Consider the following 20230-nt stretch of genomic DNA (forward strand, 5'->3'; position numbering starts at 1 on the left):
CAATATATAATGGCCCGAAGTGGATAGTATCTACTAACGATGAGTTTGAGCTGTTATAACTGGTATAAGAGTCCGACACTGAACGGTGTGCCAACGATAATGCTAGGCCTTAAAGGGAGTAGATTGTGAGATCTCACATCGATTAGAGAGGGGAATGCTCAAAGCATTTCTTATAAGAATGTGTAAATCTCTCCCTAATAGACGTGTTTTAAAACCGTTAGGTTGACGGTAATACGTAATTGGCTAAAGTAGACAATATCTACTACCAATGGGCTTAGGCTGTTACAAATGGTATTACAAGTGTTATTCGAAACATTCCTTACAAGGGTGTTTAGAAATAGTTCTAAAACCGTGACCCTGACAATACATAACGGGTCAAAGCAGATAATATATACTAGTGATGGACTTGATGTTGATATATTTTGGTTATAGTTTTAAATTTTTTTTTAATTCGGTGAAATTGGATAAATTATATCTATTTTTATTATATTTATGTAGCTACTCGAGTACATACAGACTCTATAAATAGAAATAATAATAATAATAATAATTAAAAAAAAGTCAATTTCCATATATGCCCTTTGGAGGAACAAGTGGGCCCACATCATGTGAAAGTACCTGGGTTGGAATCCATTCTACCAAGTCATGCATGGTGCATGTCAACTTGGAATTGGTGGAATCATCGGGAAAGGGGCATTTCGGGTATTGTCCAAATTTCATACCAGGAAAGATGCTCATTATGTCCCCTGGGGACGAAAAGTAGAGGATCTTATTCTATTATATATAATAAATAATAATAAGGTCAAATTAAAAAATAAAATAAAATAAAATAGTTTTAATAATATTCTTAAAACATTTTGTATTATATTTCAAATTTTCAAATTTTTTAATAATACCGTTAAAGATTCATAAATTACTTTGTCGTTAACTTTTGATGGGCATATGGCCACTAAGGGGTGGTAGGGGCAGAATCGTCCAGTGGAAGAAACATGCTTGGATCAAGAGGAGGTGAAGGAATCGGACGGTCAAAAAAGCAAGAGAGGCTTGATTATCGGGGTTATCTGGAAGAAAGAAACGACAATGGAGGGCTGTGATCTGAAGATGTCGTAGTTAGTGATTGATTGATTGGCATTGAAATGACAAGTTTACCACTGTGGGCAAGATTGGTATTGTCCATTTGTTTGGCATATTCCACAGTACGTTTCCATGTGCCCACAGTGCCGCTTTTGGCTTTTCCTAACACGGCGCCGTTTTCCCCCACATTTTCCATTTCATTAATTTTATTAAAAAAATTAATAATTAAAAGTTTAAAAGGATAAAATTAAAATGACTGTAATAACCCTTTACTACAAGGGCGATTTCTGTAATTTCACGTAAAATTAGAAAGTACTCGAAAATCGGAAAAAATTAAGAAAATTCCACTCCCATTAATTAGGATTGGATACGAAAATCCATGCCATCGCTACGTCGTCGTATATATGCAACAAAAGGAAAAATTGACGGCTTCGATTAAAATTCGCGGAGAATCTGAGCCGTTGGTAATGGTTCCCTGGAAATTCTTGGGCGGGACAGAGTATTATTATTAAAATGGGCGAAGATATAATATAATATAATATAATATAATATTTGGGTTAGACATTTTTTTTCTTTCTAAAATAACTTTTTTTAGACTCTTAAAAAATGAGTCTAAATATAGAAATTAATTTATAGATATTAATTAAATATTTTAAAATAAATAAATAAATAAATATTTTAAAATTAAAATTTTATTTTATTAAAAAAATCAAATAAATGATATAAACCATTCAAAATAATCCAATTTAAAAAATTTATGATTTGGTTTCATTCATTATTTAGAATTATTATTAGAATTATATATATATATATATATATATATATATATTTATTTATTTAAAAAAGAAAAAAGAGAAATAGAAAAAGGAGAATAATTTTATAGTGAGGATTTTGTAATTTTGTAATTTGTGAGTGTGTTTTAAAAGTGGACATCGAAAGGCTTTTGTTTAGTTTTCTCTCTCTCTTTCTCTCGATACCCTTCAGCTTCTCTCTGTTGCTACCATTTTTTTTTTTTTTTTTGTTGATCTGCAGATTTATTCAGGTATAATCCTTTTCATTTTGCGCTTTGTTTCTGTTTCTTGCTGCATTTCTAATTTGTTTGAGCTTTGTTCGTCCTGATTCTGTTTTCTTACCCAATTTCCTCTTCATTCTTCGATTCTTGCTTGTGTTCATCTTACTTTTCTTGTGTTGTTTATTCCTATTTGTATCTTCTTTGAGCTTAGGGAGTTTTTGAATGAATGAATGAATGAATGGATGAATCTTCTAGTTTGCCAGCTGAGAAAATTCGAGAAGCTGGAGGTAATTTGTTTATGAACTTACATTGTTTTGCGGCGTTGTTTTGACTTGCTCCATTGAATCTTCTTCTTCTTACCTTTTTCACTTTGCTTTTATCTGAAGAATTTTAGAATTTAAGATCTGCGACGTCTGTCTTTCGTTTTTCAACGTGTGAATTGGCGCCGAAGAGTTTATGAATTTCATTATTTCCTTTTTTTGTGTTGAAACGAATTTTGTATGTACTTTTTTTTTTTTTTTTTAATCTTTGGATTGATTTCGGCTTTGTTTTTACTGTATATTGAATGCATTCATACCAGCGCTGTATACATGGTCTATTTTTTTCTTCCTGTTCGCAGATTTATTTATTTTAGCTTGGGCACTCTGTATTCTCTGCCTCATAAAAGCTACGAGACTGTTCTTTTTTTTTTTCTTTTTCTTTTTCCTTTCTGGAGTTCTATTTTAATTTGTTGTGTGTGTGTGTGTGGGTGTTTTCAGTGGCTCCCTAATTCTTTTCATTTATGCAAATAATTCAGGTTTTTGCAGTTTGATTTGAGTCTCAAATGTTGTTATTTGTGAAGTTCTGATACGTTTCAGTGTACTGAGCGCAATGCTTTGTAGACTGTTCTTTTCTAGTTATTCTGGAGAAGTATCTTTGGGTTAATGAAGATGAAAAATTCCATTTTCTCCCCTCTTTCTCGCGTTGTTTTTCCTTGTGGGTGCAATCTTCTTGGACGGATGGAAGAAAGTAATTGGTGAACTTGTAGATACTTAGGATGGCTTTAGTGCCTTATAGTGTAGTAAGCTGGATGAATTACAAAGTAGACAGAACAGAAGGGTGTATGCAGTCTGGCTCTCTGATGGAAATTGGAAAATTCATAGTGTTCTGTTTTATGCAGGTATAAGATCGGGGTTGTTTTCTTTCTGGAATTTTGATGTCTCCACCACTACTTAATGTTGAGGAGGGGGAGGAAAGTCGCAGCAATGTCACTCTGTTGGCTTCCCCGAGCTCTTTGGAGAGTGTCAGTCAAAACAATTTGGGATTTGAAGAGCGTAATTACATGGGATTATCTGTTTCTTCTTCAGAGGAAAGCTGTATGACTGCCACAAAGCCTAATGGGAACAAACACTTGCTGAATCTCAAGGCTACGGAATTGAGGCTAGGCATTCCTGGATCTGAATCCCCCGAGAGAGATCCAGATATCAGCTTTCGTAGTTCTTCTCAACTTGATGAAAAAACACTATTTCCTTTGCACCCATCAGGTGATGGTCGCTACTCTTCACCACATAAGGCTGTGGTCTCAGGCAACAAAAGGGGGTTTTCAGATGCTATGAACGAATTCTCAGAGGTGAAATTGCCTATGTTTTGTTTTGTTTTTATTTTTGGAAAGACTTGCAGTAGTATTCAGTGTCTGGTCTCGAGTCTCGACTCTGAAGCCATTTAAATCTGGTGCAGGGAAAATATAACGCTAACATAGGCTTGAAAGCTGGTTCTTTGCTAGAGAACCTTGGAAGTGAAATGGGGAAATTGAAAGAGGCAACTACACAAAAGGCTGTACAAGAGAGGTCTCTAGAAAATAGTGAAACTAGGCCATCTCAAAGCGAGGCTGCAAATAACAACACCAGCGCACCTGTTTCTAAGTAAGTTAAAGCGGGAGTGTTGGCGACAAGTTTTCCCTCAACTCAGAGAAATGGTATCTTATCTGCTGCATTTTCAGGGCACAGGTTGTCGGTTGGCCGCCCATAAGATCTTTCAGAAAAAACACATTGGCTACAACTTCAAAGAACAATGATGAAGTTGATGGGAAGGCAATACCTGGTGCACTCTTTGTCAAAGTTAGCATGGATGGTGCTCCTTATCTGAGGAAGGTAGATCTGAGGAACTACTCTGCATACCAGAAGCTGTCTTCTGCCCTTGAAAAAATGTTCAGCTGTTTTACTATAGGTGAGCTATTAGAAACTTTCTCGATTAAAAAAACTGTCACATGATGAAAATAGTATTGTTAAGTTTACAACTAATCTCTTAAAGTTATCTGTCTAGTTTGCGTGGATCTAGTTACTGTTGTTTCAGTATTGAGCAGGTCAATATGGAGCTCATGGAGCTCTGGGCATGGAGAAAATGAGTGAGAGCAAGCTGAAAGATCTTCTTCATGGCTCAGAATATGTTCTAACATATGAGGATAAAGATGGTGACTGGATGCTCGTTGGTGATGTCCCCTGGGAGTAAGTTATACCATTCGAATCTGGTAGTTTTTGTTTTTATTTTTATTATGTGTTCTTACGTGCAATCATGACTCATATTCATTTAGGTTATATACTGCAATTGAAATACTACTCATATTGCTTGTAGTCACAACTTGCATCGCTTGTTCTTTTTTGGTGCTGTTTTGTGGGTAATTAGCGGGAGACAAATAGTAGGAATCTTGGAGGGGTGAAGAGATCTTGGGAAGAGGATTGAGGAGGTTGTTAAATGTTTGGTTTAATGCGTCCTAATGAATTTCTGTCCATCGAGCTTTTTTTTTTTTTTTTTAAATTATCAGCTTTGTTTAATTTTTTTTTGCATTGGAAAGCTTCTTGAGTTTTTGAGTTTTGGGATTTCTGTGTACTTGTTTTTTTTATGCCGATATACATTCTTCCATTCTTAATTCAATAAAGGTCAGTTTCTTAAAAAAAAAACTCAAGAAATCTGGTAAAAAGCAGGAAGCTACTGTTAGACAGTCGTGAGTAGATGTTTATGAATTTAAAGGTTGCTAGTGACGGAAACATTTATTTTAGCCCTTCCCTCGTTTCTTATTCTTCGTCTTCCTTCTTTCACTTCACCATTTCTCTCTTTTATTTGCTTCAAGCTTGATCAAAACCACCAAACTCTGTATAAGCCATGCAAACATGTTGCCTGTTCTATGTAAACTCATGACTATAATTAAGAGAGCCAACAGTTACCTCTTTCAAAGGTTCTCCTAAGCTGAGACTGTTTTTGTGAATAGTTTATCTCTAATGATTGAGCATTTACCATTTCCATATTTCCAGTAGTAGGTAAGTTTCCTACCACCCGAAGATGCCATTTAGCCAAATACCAAAATGTTTGCAGTTGGATATTGATGAAGCTTCATAAAATTATCTGTTACTTGGAATAAAAGCAAAATACGTGGTCAATAATAATAATATAATTGTGATAAATTACAATAGCGAACATCTGATTTCTTATTCTAAATTCCCTTATCCAGGATGTTCATCGACTCTTGTAAGAGGCTGAGGATTATGAAGAGCTCGGATGCAATTGGCCTGGGTGAGTACTTTGATTCATATGTTATGAGTTCTTGAATACATCAGGTTCTGCAGCATTTGCTATATGACACACACCTCCATCTGCATAATAGGATTAAAATACAAAACTCTATACATGCAATGATGCTCTTTTGCATAATTTCATTGAAGACTAAAAAACTTGTGTTATGGCTAATGGAGATTTGCCAATGTTCAGTGATACATTCTTCGTCTAAGAAGGATTTGATGATCTTTTATGGACTGGTTGATTATTACTTCTCTTGTTACGTGCTATGCTTCATCACTCATTAATAGGGCAAAATGCATCGAGTGTAGGAAATTGTTGAAACGTAAAACTATATGCAATCCTTGGTTCTGACTTCGAATTTTAAATATAAAGATGGTTCATTTTGACTATTTTATATTTGCGTGACAAAAGAATTTCGAACTTGTTCTCACTTGTGTTCATTTTAATTTTACAGCTCCTAGGGCGGTGGAGAAGTGCCGGAACAGGAACTAGCTAAGCGCTATGCCACAGTTGATGCTACCCATCCAAATGTTAGAACAAGATAAATCTAAACTAAAAGTACGTCATATGTGGCTTTGGAAGGTGGTTCGAGGAACGAGTGAGTGTTTGATGGGATAGGTTCTTGTGTCCATTTCCCTTCGTTACATTATGTTTTGTTTCTAAATTATGTTTATGTTACTTTGATGATGTCTAAGCAGTTGTCCTAGTTTGTGAATTGAACTACTTAAAAACTATTGAACAAGTCTGCAGATCCGTGGACAAGTTCCTGTCCCTCTGCAAGACACTCTCGAAAGTTTGTAAAGTTATTGGTTGTCAAACTGTGTTGTTTTGAATGCTCTGTAATATTGTAAACATTCAGTCTATTTGACTTGACTCCTACAAATCCTACTTCAACCTGAGTGTTCGTTTTGTTTTTACCATTTCTATGTTTTAATCTTTAGCATCTTTGTTAGCCTTTGCTTTCACAGGCTATAACATTTTTTTTCAGGCAACGAAACTAAACGACTGGTTTGCAATCAAGTTATGGATTCATATCAGAAAGGGGGTAAGTCCATTAAGTAGCAAAAGTAGTGTGAAATTTCACCAGATTCTTCCAAGGTAAACAAAGTTTGTAGTAATGTGGTCTCTTTCAGCACTTGAATTTTGAAGAAAATGCCAAGCCTGCCAGTTAACGACTGATTGCTAAAATAACAATTTAGGCATTGCCAGTCTTGTCAGTTATTTGGTTATGGTTGTCGGGTAGTTGTTAGAGTATTGCATGTGACTGCTTGATATAACTGTCTGCATTATTGATTCTTGAAATAAGAATTATATATTTCCCTAGAAGCTGCCTGCTCCTAATTGCATTCATGCATGCATAAGATACATTGCATCACTTGAATCTCAGGGTGAATGCGCGCTCTGTGGGGTTGGCTTTTATGGGTCAACCATCTTCGTACCAAATATGTAACCTGTAATTATTGGATTGCAAATAGTCTTAGGAAAATGGGAACTAAGGTTTTCTAATGAATACCTTTTATGGCAGACAGTCAAGTGAGAGTTCATGAAAATTATTGAATGCTGCAATGAATGCTAATGGAACTTTCTGATTGTGTCGACCCACTGACTCTATCTTATCTTGTTGAATCAGTGGGACTATGTTGATTCTTTTGGAGCAATGATGAGACCCATATATTGCATTCATTGCCCTGCTCTGATGATGTAAGGTAAGGAAAACAGTATATTTTTGTCTGCTATGAAATTGTTCATTATCTCAACTGCAGTTAGAGTCCCTTAGATGAATACGACTCTCCACAATGTTATGATATTGTCCATTTTGAGCATAAACTCTCGTAGCTTTGCTTTGGGCTTCCCCAAAAGGCCTCACCAATGGAGAGAGTATTCTTTGATTATAAAAACCCATAATCATTTCTAAATTAGCGACTTTTATCATCCAACATTTGGAATCTTTTTAATAGGAACAAAAAGAAAAGAGATGAAAATATTTACACTCATACAAATTGGTGGTTCCCTTCCTGCCTGCCGTACATCACGACCGAGGGATAGGAAGAATCTTTGAACAAGGGAAAGGTAATTAACTGACATCTAGGAGAGGTGTAGTTGACTGCATTAAATTTCCTAGATACAGTTGATTGCGTTCATTTTGGCAGTGAATTTATAGAATCCTAAGAAGTATGGATCATATGCTTGTTCTTGCTACAATTGTAGTCTCTTTTCAGCTCAACCAACTTCAAGCCATTAAGAACTTTTAGCAGTTATATAGAAATTCTTAGTATTTGAGTTTGGAATTTTTTACTATAACTTATGTGGTCTATGTTTGTGAGAAGGAAAAGGAAACTCATGTTCGCCCTCAACACAATGCAACTCAAGACCCGATTGGATTTTGGATCCAACTAGTATCATTAGACATAAGAGCCCAAACTCACTGTTAACTAATATTGCCGCTTTGATACATTATGTATCGTTACCAGCCTCACAGTTTTAAAACCCGTCTGCTAGATAGATGTTTCCACACTCTTATGAGGAATGTTTCGTTCCTCTCCAACTGATGTGAAATCTCACAATCCACCACTTTGGGAGCCCAACGTCCTGGCACATTGCCCTGTGTTTAGCTCTAATACAATGTGAGATCTCACGTTAGAGATGTTCATAGGTTAGATTAAATTGATCTGGGTTAGTTGACTCATTTATTTAATTTAGGTTAATATGTAAAATATCTATTTTTTTTTCTTCCTCAAATGATGAATTACAAAACTTTATATTTAGGTTTTGTTCGATAATTATTATATATATTTTTTTAATTAATATTTTTAAGAAATATGAAAAACTTATACAAAATGGTAAAAAAGTAGACATTAATTTAAAAAAATATAAAACCAAAATAAACGACAAAGTTTAATTATGTTATTTGTATAATAATAATAACAATAATAATAATAATGATAATAATAATTGTTATTATAATTAAAAAGAAAACGTTACTTTATATGAAGGGGGTCAGGATTGCAACCAAACAATCAAGTTAATAGAGCATGTATTAGTCAACTCTTAAAAGCATTGCGTTAAATCACGAACAAGTCAAGCAGCTGAGTTGTCCAAATTTTAATTAAATTCAATTAATCCAAACCTAACCATCTCAAATCCAAATCCAAATCCAAATTAAATTAATTTATATCCAACAAACCAATACTACAATTTAATTTACTTAAAAGGACATTATACCCATCAATGGAAATTATAATTTGATTAAGAAAATCAAAATAAATTAGATTATCAAAATATAATAATCCCTACTTTTGAATTAACGATTTCAGTTATCAAAATTTAAAACTGAACTTTGACTAAATTCAAATTCGATATTACTCGTCACATCTTCCATTACATTAGTGTCGAAACAGACTGTCGTTTTAATCAAGTCAACTATATATATATTATATATATATATATATATATATATATATATATATATATTAAAAAACTATAATTTTTTAAAGAAAAGATAAAAATTATAATTTGGGTCGTTCAAATTTGGGAGGCCCATAAGACAAAAGTCCATTGGGCTTGGGGTGAATCTATTCAGTCTTGTAAAATGAATTATATTAAATTAGTAATTACATATATTATTCGCGAAATATTATTTTAAAATAATATTAACAAAAGAAATTTTTTTAAATTAATAAACTTTTATATTTTTATATGCATTTCTATTAAAAAAAGAAAAAAGATTATACAATGTTTTAGTAATATAATGGTAAAAATGTAAAGAACCCAATATATTTAATATATTAAAAGAGAAAAAGTATGGATAATATATAGATATGTAGATTCCTTATCCAAAATCACGCGTGCTTGAGGGTTAATTATGACTTTTATGACTTATCCAAAATCACGCGTGTTTAAGGAATGTTTTGTTCCTTCTCCAACCCTCCAACCGACGTGGGATTAATGAGGTCAACTGTTGTGGAAGCTAAATAACAAGGTCGAGAATCTGTGATCAAGCAAAGGTGAGTAGTAAGCCTAAGAGCCGTGTCCAAACTCCAAAGACTTTTTGGTTCTTGAGAATGGTCGCCACCTCTCGTGAGATCCCACATCGGTTGACGAGGGAAACGAAGCGTTCCTTATAAAGGTGTGAAATCCTCTTCTTAGCAATGCGTTTTAAAATCGTGAAGCTAATGATGATACACAGACACCAAACAGTGTGCCAACGACGTTAGATTCCTATTTCTTACTACAACATTTGCAGAATCCAACAAGACTGGCGGACCCATGTTTTCTCTCTCACCAATTATTTTCTCTCATTAATTATTATTTTTATTTATTCATCGTAAATCGTAAATCAATAATACTTCAGCTTACATAATTAAAAAAATATGTAACAATTTGCACACGGCTCTATCGTTCAAAATCTTATTAAAACGACGTGGGTTGACTTTTATTATACGACGATTTAGTTCTTTATAATTTAATATTTAAGTAGTTTATCATTATATATACTAGTCAACTTGAATATAGCTCAATTGGTTAAAATATCAAAAGGTCGGAGATTCACATTAAAATTTTACAGCTGATAACTTTCAATTCTTTTAAACCGTTCTTAGTCAGTCTATCCTCATAATCGCTCACGATCGAATGTGATATCAGTTCATTCAGATACACCTTTTTTACTCGGTTATCTAAATCCCGAAAAGAAAATAAATGATTATTATTATTATTATTATTATTATTATGGAAAAACTTCCAACTCCTAACTTCCTAACCTCCATACATTTGTGAGTGATGGTTCATGAACCAACAATATCATTAAGCTAATCACCAACCATAATTATTAAACAAATTACTAATTAATTTAAAAATTAATATTATGTCGGACTCATTAAAGAATCAGTTGGAGTGGTTAGCTCATGTCCGTTGAAACTAAACTTCTCTTTTGACTCGTTTAAGTTCGTTCTTAAATGTCGAACTGAGCTGAAGCAAAATTTCAATCTTATTCCGTTCATGTTTTTTTAACTAACAACATGTGCAGATAGAAAAGTCATTAACTATCGAACAATTTCATTGCGACGAATTATATTTTTACAAAATAATTGAAATAAAAGATGGTTGTTTGTTTACGAGAGAGCTCATCGATCCAAACGCTTAATCCATAGACATAGAAGGAGTATATGGGTGAAATATATGATGAAAAAGCTTGAAACTTTCAATCCGTCCCCCACAAGAAGAGACCATCCCACATGGGTATGTTTTGGCGCTTGTAAATAACATGACAAGCTAAGCTACAACATCGTTGTCTTCGAGAATATGATTGGGTTAACATAAACTGCTTCAATCAAGTCGAGGTTTTTTAGAAGGTCCCGAGCGTTGGAGACAGGTTTTCGTTGGATTGATAGAGGAAAGTAGACGTTCGATAAAACTGGGAGTTAATTTGTTATATGTTTTTGTATAGGAAGAAGAGACAAAAGAGAAAAAGGGGAAGGGTTGTGTCGTTGTTTGGTATTAGTTGAAAAAGTAATAGAGGTTTGAGGATTAATTAAGGGTACGAAGTTATGGAAGCATCTCATTTTTTTTTTGTTTGGTTTTCCAATTTTCAAACATTTCAAACATTTCAAACCACAATGTCTTTTTAAATTGTCTAATGTCTCTTCTTCAATATGATTTCTCTCTCTCTCTCTCTAAAAATTGTGTTTTTTTTTAATTAATTTCGTCACTAATTAATAGCTCAAGCTCACCGCTAGTATATATTGTCTTCTTTAGACGGTTACAAATGATATCAAAGTCAGACACTGGATGGTGAGTCGATGAGGAAGCTGGACCACCAAGGATGGTAGATTGTGATTCTTTAGACGGTTACAAATGATATCATAGCCAGAGTCAGGGGAGTATGCCAACGAGGTAGCTAGACCCCCAAGGAGGGTGGATTGTAATTCTTTAGACGGTTACAAATAATATCAGAGTCAGATACCGAGCAGTGTGCCAACAAGGAAGCTAGACCCCTAAGGAGAGTGGATTGGGATTCTTTAGACGGTTACAAATATTATCAAAGCCAGACATTGGATGGTGTGCCAACATGGAAGGTAGACCCCTAAGGGGAGTGGATTGTGATTCTTTAGACGGTTACAAATGATATCAGAGCCAGACATCGGGCGGTATGCCAACTAGGAAGCCGGACTCCTAAGAAGGGTGGATTATGATTCTTTAGACGGTTACAAATGATATCAGAGTCAGACATCAGGTATTGTGCTAACGAAAAAGCTACACCCAGAAGAGGGTGAATTGTGAGATCTCACAATCTCACATCAGTTAGAGAGAAAAACGAAACATTACTTATCAGAGTATTGAAATTTCTGTGTAGTAGACACGTTTTAAAACGCTAAAGAAAAATCCGAAAAAAAAAAAGTCGAAAGAGACAATAGTGTCAGACTGAACGGTAATTGACAATTTATTAAAATATTGATAACAATTTTATAAGAAATAGAAATAAAAAATAAAAAATAAAAAATAAAAAAAAATAAAATTGCATGGCAAAAGATGTCATTACTTGGGTCATAAACTTGATTCATTGTATTCTCTATTTTATTTTATTTATATATTTATTAAAAAAAGGATATTTATTTAGTAAAATAAATAAATAAATAAAAATCTAATAAAAGTTTTGCTTCAAATCTGAGTGGCCACAAAGAAGGCTACAATTGTCTTCATTGCAAAGCAAAGTCATAGTTCCCTCCCTTATCACACATTCATTGTACAAACATTATTAAATAATTATTAAATTATCCAAATTCTTCTTATACCCTCACTCCACCTACACATTTATAGAGCTGCTTTAACATCAGTCTCGGTCGGTGGTTCAAAGTAACAGCCCAACTCACTCTTAGCCGATATTATTTCTCTTCAATTAATATAGGATCTCACCGTCTACTCTTCTTGGGTTCAGTGTCTTCGCTAGTACACTGTCTCTTGTCGGGTTCTAATAGTTCATTTAATTATAAATAATTTATTTTATTTTAAAAAATTAAGAACGTGGAAATTAAAGGGTAAAAGTGTAAAAGAATTTTTATTTATATAATTTATTATTATTTTTTTTGTTGTTTTCTTCTTAATTTTTTTTTGGAGTTAAAGAAAAGATGGGGACTAATAATGGGAGCATCTTAACAACCAACCAGAAGTAGTGAAGGCCCTTTCATATATATATATATATATATATATATATATATATATATATATATATATATATATATATATATATATATATATATATATTTTTTTTTTTCATTAAAATTTAAATATTATTTAAAATTCAAACCAACTCTTTCTCTCTCTATCTCTAGACATGTTTTTTTAATGTTATCTTCCATGTGAATGATACGACACATTTTATGTCGTTTTTTAACCAACTCTTCTCCTCCACCACTATTTGCTTTCTCTCTCTCTAACCAACCTTATACCATTTTTTTCTCATTTATTATATGAAAATTGACGTGACAATTGATGCGAAATTTAAACTCGAGAAGTAATTTTATTAATTTTTAAAAAATTTAATTTTAATAAAAAAAAAATGAAATTTTTCGGAGTCGAAAGTTTAGAGATATTTTCTATAATTTTTAACGACTAAATTACAATATAATGGGATTTAAGGAGGGTTAAAGATTAATGACGTAATCTTCAATATTTTAATTATTTGGAAATTCATAGGAAGAAAAGAGCATAAGAAGCCCACATTTAATTATTTAATTATTTAATTAATAATTTATTTGTTCGATAATATGATATGGTAATATAAAATAGTCGAAGATGGGTTGTCAAAAAATACAGAGAAAGCCACATGGGTTATAATTGAATACAGGCGATTACACAAATCCAGAGCGATTTGGTGCTTTGAAATTGATGGGAATCTTATTAATTTCAAATTTAATCCAATTTTTATAAAATAATTAAATAATTAAATAATTAAAAAGTTGAAAGAAACTCTTGTGGGCTTACTTCCATATGGGATGTTGAATTAAATTAAGGTCATGTGCTATGTCATTGCTATTTCCTTCATCAAACACCCTCAAATCACTCCTTATCATTCTTAAACCCCACCGGTCTCTTTGCGCCCTAGCTACCATGCTCATTGACATATGAGTATATGAATGAACCGAGACCACATCTAAGTGAGAACAATCTAGCTACGATATTTTATGACACTGAGTGCATGAATGAACTGACACCACATCCGAGTGAGAAAAATCTAGCTACCATGCTTGATGACATTGGGTGCATGAATGAACTGATACCACATCCGAGTGAGAATAATCTAGCTGCTATGCTTGATGACACTGAGTGCATGAATGAACTGATATCACATCTGATTGAGAATAATCTAGCTACCATGCTTGATGACACTGAGTGCATGAATGAACTGACACCACATCCGAGTGAGAATAATCTAGCCACCATGCTTGATGACACTGAGTGCATGAATGAACTGATAACACATCCGAGTGAGAACAATCTAGCTACCATGCTTGGTGACACTGAGTGCATGAATGAACTGATACCACATTCGAGTGAGAATAATCTAGCTACCATGCTTGATGACATTGAGTGCATGAATGAACTGATACCACAACCGAGTGAGAAAAATCTAGCTACCATGCTTGGTGACACTGAGTGCATGAATGAACTGATACCACATTCGAGTAAGAATAATCTAGCTACCATGCTTGATGACACTGAGTGCATCAATGAACTGAGATCACATCCGAATGAGAATAGTCAATAGGATAAGATGTAGTAGATTCGTGTATAAGCAAAAAGTAATATGTAATATGATCATGTCGTAGAAGAATGTTGGGACACACGGGTGCTATGAGAGTTTGATTCTTAATCGGAAAGGCACCAACCTAATTTCTCTATTAGGAAAATGAAAGAGATTGATTATGATTTTTTGGAGGATCTGGTCAACGAGTTTGACCAGAAGTAGACATGTGTGGTGCCACGTGGAGATAAAAAATAAGTTAGATGGTAATGACATGGGCATCCCACATGGAATGCTATTGTCCACGTTGGCTAATAAAAGGGGGCCCACCATTCTCCCAATTAAATAAAATTAAATTAAAGAAAATCCAGTGCATTAAAAGATTTAAACACCTCGGTACTTGGAACAAAAGGTTGACAAGGCAAGGCAAGACCAATTCATTTTTGATACGTTGACTTTGACAAATATATTTTCAAACCTCTATATATAAAAAAAGAAATCAATAATATATATAATTTTGAAAAAGAAAATAAAATAAAAAAACATTTGAAGAAAAAGGGAAGGGACCAAACATTGTAAAAGGGAAAACTTGTGGCGGTGAATAAGAGACGTTTGGTTCGAGTCTGCCAATAATTACTTTGAAATCATTACCGAACATTATAATTCCATATGTTAAAGCAATCAACAAAACTATGCAAAAACGATCATGGGTTAATAAATATTGTCTACTTTGATCCGTTATGTATCGATGTTAGCGTTACGGTTTTAAACGTGTATAGTAGGGAGAAGTTTCCACATACTTATAAAGAACGTTTTGTTCTCTTCTTCAACCGTTGTAGAACCTCACAATTCACCCATTTGAGAGACGTTTGTTTTTACACCCTTATAAGGAATGTTTTGTTGCTCTCTTCTCATAGATAAAAAAAACGAGTTAAAGCTCTGATGATCACCTGACAACCAAATGTAATAGAATGAAACAGTTCTTCATAAGCGTTCGGGTGTGTCGCAAGATAGCTCGAAGATTTACGAAAGAAGCAACTTACCTAAAAGTGTCTTTTTTGTTGAGGAAGTGAGTTGACATTTGAAAGAGGGGGTGGAGAGAGGAAGTAAATTAGGGAAATGGACACGTCAGAAAATAAATAAATAAAATTCTTAAAAAAGTGAAATATTTGGCGTAATTTTCAACCTTTTGAAATCTTGCGTAGGTGGGGGGAGTATAGTATAGTCTAGTATAGGGCACACACAGCAATTCCGTAGGACTAAAGGCCTAGACTGTCGTGATTTTATCCCCTTTTTCCACCACCGTAGGATCGTCATAACTCAATCAATCTCATCTAATCATACGGCTACTATCACCCTCATCATCATATACTCTTTTCTACCTTACCATACATTATTATACTTTATATAAACCTAAATTAACTACAAAATTAAATAAAATACTATATTCGTTTATAAATAATTATATTTTTCCAAAATTAAAATATAACTCAGATATGTAATAAAAGAAATAAATTATTATTTTTTTATAAGATTTTATTTTAACGAGATATATATATATATATATATATATATATATATATATATATATATATATATATATGTATATGTATATGTATATTAATAAAAATTGATTAAGGGTGGAGTAAATTATTATATATTAAAGTTAAAAAAGGGTTAAAATTTATAGAATTGGGTGAAAAACATGAGCTCACAAAGAGCATGGAGAATAAGAGGGCTTGTCCGATCCGGAGTTAACGTTGAGGGTCGGTCGTTGACCGTTCTTCACTTTCCTTTTTCTTAAAGGAAAAAAAGGAGAAATAAAAGGTTAATTTGGTAATTTCATACCCGAAATTCACCTTTTCCAATGAATATTTATTATATATATACATATCCCCATAGATGCAAGGGCCTAAGGTGAGGGAGGGAGACGAGCTGCCTGTATTTCTCTGAGAAAAACAGAGATCTTTTTGGGCCTATTGGTAACCAGAACAGACCCAACATTCAAACCTAATAAATACCCATTCCAAACGCCAATCAACAAGAACAAACCCATTAACCTTTTCCCTTTCTTCTTCTTCTTCTTCTTCTTCTTCTTCCTCTGATCTGATCCTCATGCCATGCTCTGTTTTTCTCTCTGTTTTTCAGATCTATCCTTTGTTCCTTCGTTAAACTAACTCCATTTTCATCGACCCTTTTCTTTTCTTTCTCTTCCCCCAAATGGGTACTGGTTGGAGGAAGGCCTTCTGTACTACTGTTTCTCGAGATTCAGATTCTAATTCGGAGAAACAGAGGAGCTCCGGCACTGCTAATCCCAGTCCTAGAAGCTGTGTCCGATTGGGTTTCTTTAGCAACCCTTCTACTCCTCGGCTGCAGTCTAATCAGACACTGACTAGCCCTGGCCTTCGCTGTCGGACAACCCATGACGCTGTTGAGAAGTCCACCACGCTCCAATGCAAGACGTCCTCTTCCTCTGCTTCTACTCCCAAATCTGCTAAATCCCAACGAGGGATTTTGGGTTCAAATCCGTCTTCTCCTCGTTCTCCTCTTAAACTCTCGCTTTTCAAGAACAGTTTCAAGTTTAGAGTAAGATTTCTGGGGTTTTGTCTGTTTTTTTTTTTTTTTTAAGGGAATTTACGAATTTGACTTATGGGGTTTTTTGTTCTGTTCTGTTCTGTTTTCTTGAAACAGAGTAGCTGTGGAATCTGTTTGAGTAGCGTGAAGACGGGACATGGGACGGCGATTTACACGGCGGAGTGTGGCCATGCGTTTCATTTTCCTTGTATAGCCGCTCATGTCAGAAACCACGCCTCTCTTGTTTGTCCAGTCTGCAACACCACATGGAAAGACGTTCCTCTGCTCGCCGCCCATAAAAATCTGGGCCCACTGACCCAACATGATTCTAAACCCAAGATTCAGGATAAACCCATGATTGAATCTTCCCCCACAGCCTTTAAATCCAAGCCATTGGAATTCAGGTCTTACGATGACGACGAGCCTCTTTTGTCCCCCACCGCCGGCGGCCGGATTATACCCATCCCTGAAGCCGATGAGAACCAAGACGATGTTGAGGAATTTCAAGGCTTCTTTGTTAACCCAAAGCCGCCTTCGAGTTCCGTCAAATCTTCAAATCAGAGGACCAATGTTCAGGTCCGACTCCTCCCTGAAACGGCGCTGATTTCATCCGGACATACCCACGAGACTTACGCGGTGGCTCTGAAAGTAAAAGCGCCACCACCGCATCCGGCCAGAAACAGAGCCAACGCGAATTTATTAGACCCATCCCGCCGTGCGCCGATCGATTTGGTGACGGTGCTAGACGTAAGTGGAAGTATGACGGGGCCCAAATTGATGATGCTAAAACGAGCCATGCGATTGGTCATTTCGTCGTTGGGCTCGTCGGACCGACTTGCCGTCGTCGCTTTCTCCGCCACTCCCAAGAGGGTGTTGCCGTTGAGGAGAATGTCGGCTCAAGGCCAACGTGCGGCTCTGCACGTGATCGACGCGCTGGTCTGCAGCCAAGGATCCAGCGTGGGGGAGGCTTTGAGAAAGGCCACAAAAGTACTCGAGGACCGGCGAGAGAAAAACCCGGTTGCCAGTATCATGCTTCTATCCGACGGCCAAGACGAGCGGATCCATTCTAATCAACGGCATTTGAGAAAGCACGAGTCATCCACCCGGTTCGCCCATATAGAAATCCCGGTTCACGCATCCGGGTTTGGAAAGAGCGGCGGATACTGTCAAGAACCGGCGGAGGACGCCTTCGCAAAATGCGTGAGCGGGTTATTAAGCGTGGTGGTTCAAGACCTCCGTATTCAGCTGGGTTTCCAGACCGGCTCCTCTCCCGTCGTGATCTCCGCCATATATTCCTGTACAGGACGGCCTACGGTCTGCAGCTTGGGTTCGGTCCGGCTCGGCGATTTATACGCCGAGGAGGAAAGGGAATTACTCGTGGAATTGAAGATTCCGACATCGGCGGCTGGGACCCACCACGTGATGACTATGCAGTGTCTCTACAAGGACCCATCCACACAAGAAGTAGTGTATAGCCGAGAACAAGACATCCTCATCGCACGACCAATAGCCGTCGGATCATCCGCTCCGAAGATCGAACGGCTGAGAAACACATTCATAACAACTCGCGCTGTTGCAGAATCCAGGAGATTAATCGAATACGAAGATCATACAAGCGCGCATCATTTACTGGCGTCGGCGCGTGCATTACTAATCCATTCAGGATCAACCAGTGCTGACGTGTCCGTGCGTGAGCTGGAAGTAGAGCTGGCAGAGCTCCAATGGCGAAGGCAGCAACAATTCGAATTACATCAGCAGCAGCAGCATATAATGACGACAACGCCAGTTAGGAGAGGTGGCGGCGATAAGGAAGGTCCGACGATGGTGGATGAAAACGGAGAGCCGTTGACGCCGACGTCGGCGTGGAGGGCGGCGGAGAAGCTGGCGAGAGTGGCGATTATGAAAAAATCGCTGAGAAGTAGAGTCGGCGATTTGCACGGATTCGAAAACGCCAGGTTCTAGAAGCTGGGGAGGAATGATTTTGCAAAAGGGTAAAAAAAAGTACAGTAGAGAGAAGGATTTGTAGGGGCAAAATGGGGTTTTCACATGATCATGAATTCCATGCTTACACTCAGCTTTGTGTAGGTTTCATGTAGAGAAAGATGGGCCTTTTTGTTTTTCTTTTTTTTCAACCAAAAGTTTCACCTTTTCTTCTTTTTTATTATATATATACTACTAATGATTCAATGATGGGGCGTTGCTAAAAATGATATCAACTTGAGATTGGTGGGATGAGATCCTACGTCGGTTGGAGAGATGAACGAAACATCTTTTATAAGGATGTAAAAACTTCATCCTAATATACACGTTTTAAAACTTTGTGAGAAGACCCTTAAAGGGAAAAACTCCGAACAGGACAATATCTGTTGTAACGGTGGGCTTGAGCTATTACAAATGGTATTAGAGCTAATTACTAGGTGGTGTGCCAGCGAGGATGCTAGACCTCAAATGTGGGTGTAAGTAGGGTGCGAGGGAGGACGCTAGACTCCAAAAGAAGGTGTAACTGGTGTGCCAGCGAGAACACTAGATTTTGAAGGTGGGTGTATTGTGAGAAACCACAAAGTCATTTCTCATGAGGCTAGCTGTGAGCTTGGGCTGTTACGGCTTGATTGTGGACATGTTTTCTAACACTAGTTAGTAAGATGAAAAACACCCATTTAATTCACTACGTCTTTGATATTGTAATAACTCATGTTTTGAGAGACTCGAGTTATCCACAGTCACTACAGATGTGGTGTATGTTGAAAATAGACAATAATTTATAACTTTTAAAACATGTTTGCGAAATTTAGGTTTGACATAGTAAAAAAAAAAATTGGTGACATGAACATGTTTTAGCGATCATTGACATGTTTTTTTTTTTTTTTTTTTAACGTTGCCATTGTAATATTAATTTAGGTAATTATCCATTAAATACTTGTCTAGAAACTATATTATTAATTAATTATATATTTTTAATATCTGTGTTTTTTTTTAATTGATGTCGGCTAATTTTAAATATCTTTTGCTTTATTTTAAAATATATATAATTTCGTTATTAGAAGGGGAAAAATAGTTATTAGAATTCAATAATTATGAAAACATATTATTCTCAATACATGTGGGACAATAAATGCAATTATATACCAATTTTCATTTTTAAAATATATTTTGAATAATTTTTTATATTTTATTAATAAATTATGGCACGTAATCTTAGATCCGTGGATCTCATCAAATGATCACGAGGTGAGTCCTTTACTCGGTATTTACACATCAATTACTTGTATTGATTTGAAGCT

General features: G+C 35.5%; 2 protein-coding genes across 7 annotated transcripts; both read left to right on the forward strand.

Moving 5' to 3' along the window:
• The first annotated feature begins 1966 nt into the window (after positions 1 to 1966).
• Positions 1967 to 6558, forward strand: LOC111805370 (auxin-responsive protein IAA8). Of its 6 annotated transcripts, none has more exons than XR_015422869.1 (8): positions 1967 to 2116; positions 3246 to 3695; positions 3803 to 3987; positions 4065 to 4291; positions 4428 to 4569; positions 4697 to 4808; positions 5571 to 5632; positions 6093 to 6558. XR_015422869.1 is itself a non-coding variant. In XM_023690427.2 (8 exons), the coding sequence occupies exons 3-8, from the start codon at positions 3282 to 3284 to the stop codon at positions 6128 to 6130; spliced, it is 1068 nt and encodes a 355-aa protein (XP_023546195.2). In that variant the 5' UTR covers positions 2044 to 2116; positions 2298 to 2373; positions 3246 to 3281; the 3' UTR covers positions 6131 to 6558. The 6 variants fall into 6 exon arrangements, 2 of the variants coding, with proteins under 2 accessions (XP_023546196.2, XP_023546195.2); XM_023690427.2 differs by lacking the exon at positions 4697 to 4808 and adding an exon at positions 2298 to 2373 and having other exon boundaries at positions 2044 to 2116; XM_023690428.2 differs by lacking the exon at positions 4697 to 4808 and having other exon boundaries at positions 1968 to 2116.
• Positions 6559 to 16273: 9715 nt separating this feature from the next.
• Positions 16274 to 19139, forward strand: LOC111805015 (E3 ubiquitin-protein ligase WAV3). Its single transcript, XM_023689872.2, has 2 exons — positions 16274 to 16961; positions 17067 to 19139. The coding sequence occupies exons 1-2, from the start codon at positions 16596 to 16598 to the stop codon at positions 18909 to 18911; spliced, it is 2211 nt and encodes a 736-aa protein (XP_023545640.1). The 5' UTR covers positions 16274 to 16595; the 3' UTR covers positions 18912 to 19139.
• Positions 19140 to 20230: the final 1091 nt, after the last annotated feature.

Source organism: Cucurbita pepo, chromosome 11, assembly GCF_057944985.1.
Source record: "Cucurbita pepo subsp. pepo isolate OVF chromosome 11, ASM5794498v1, whole genome shotgun sequence".
Taxonomy (NCBI): Eukaryota; Viridiplantae; Streptophyta; class Magnoliopsida; order Cucurbitales; family Cucurbitaceae; genus Cucurbita; species Cucurbita pepo.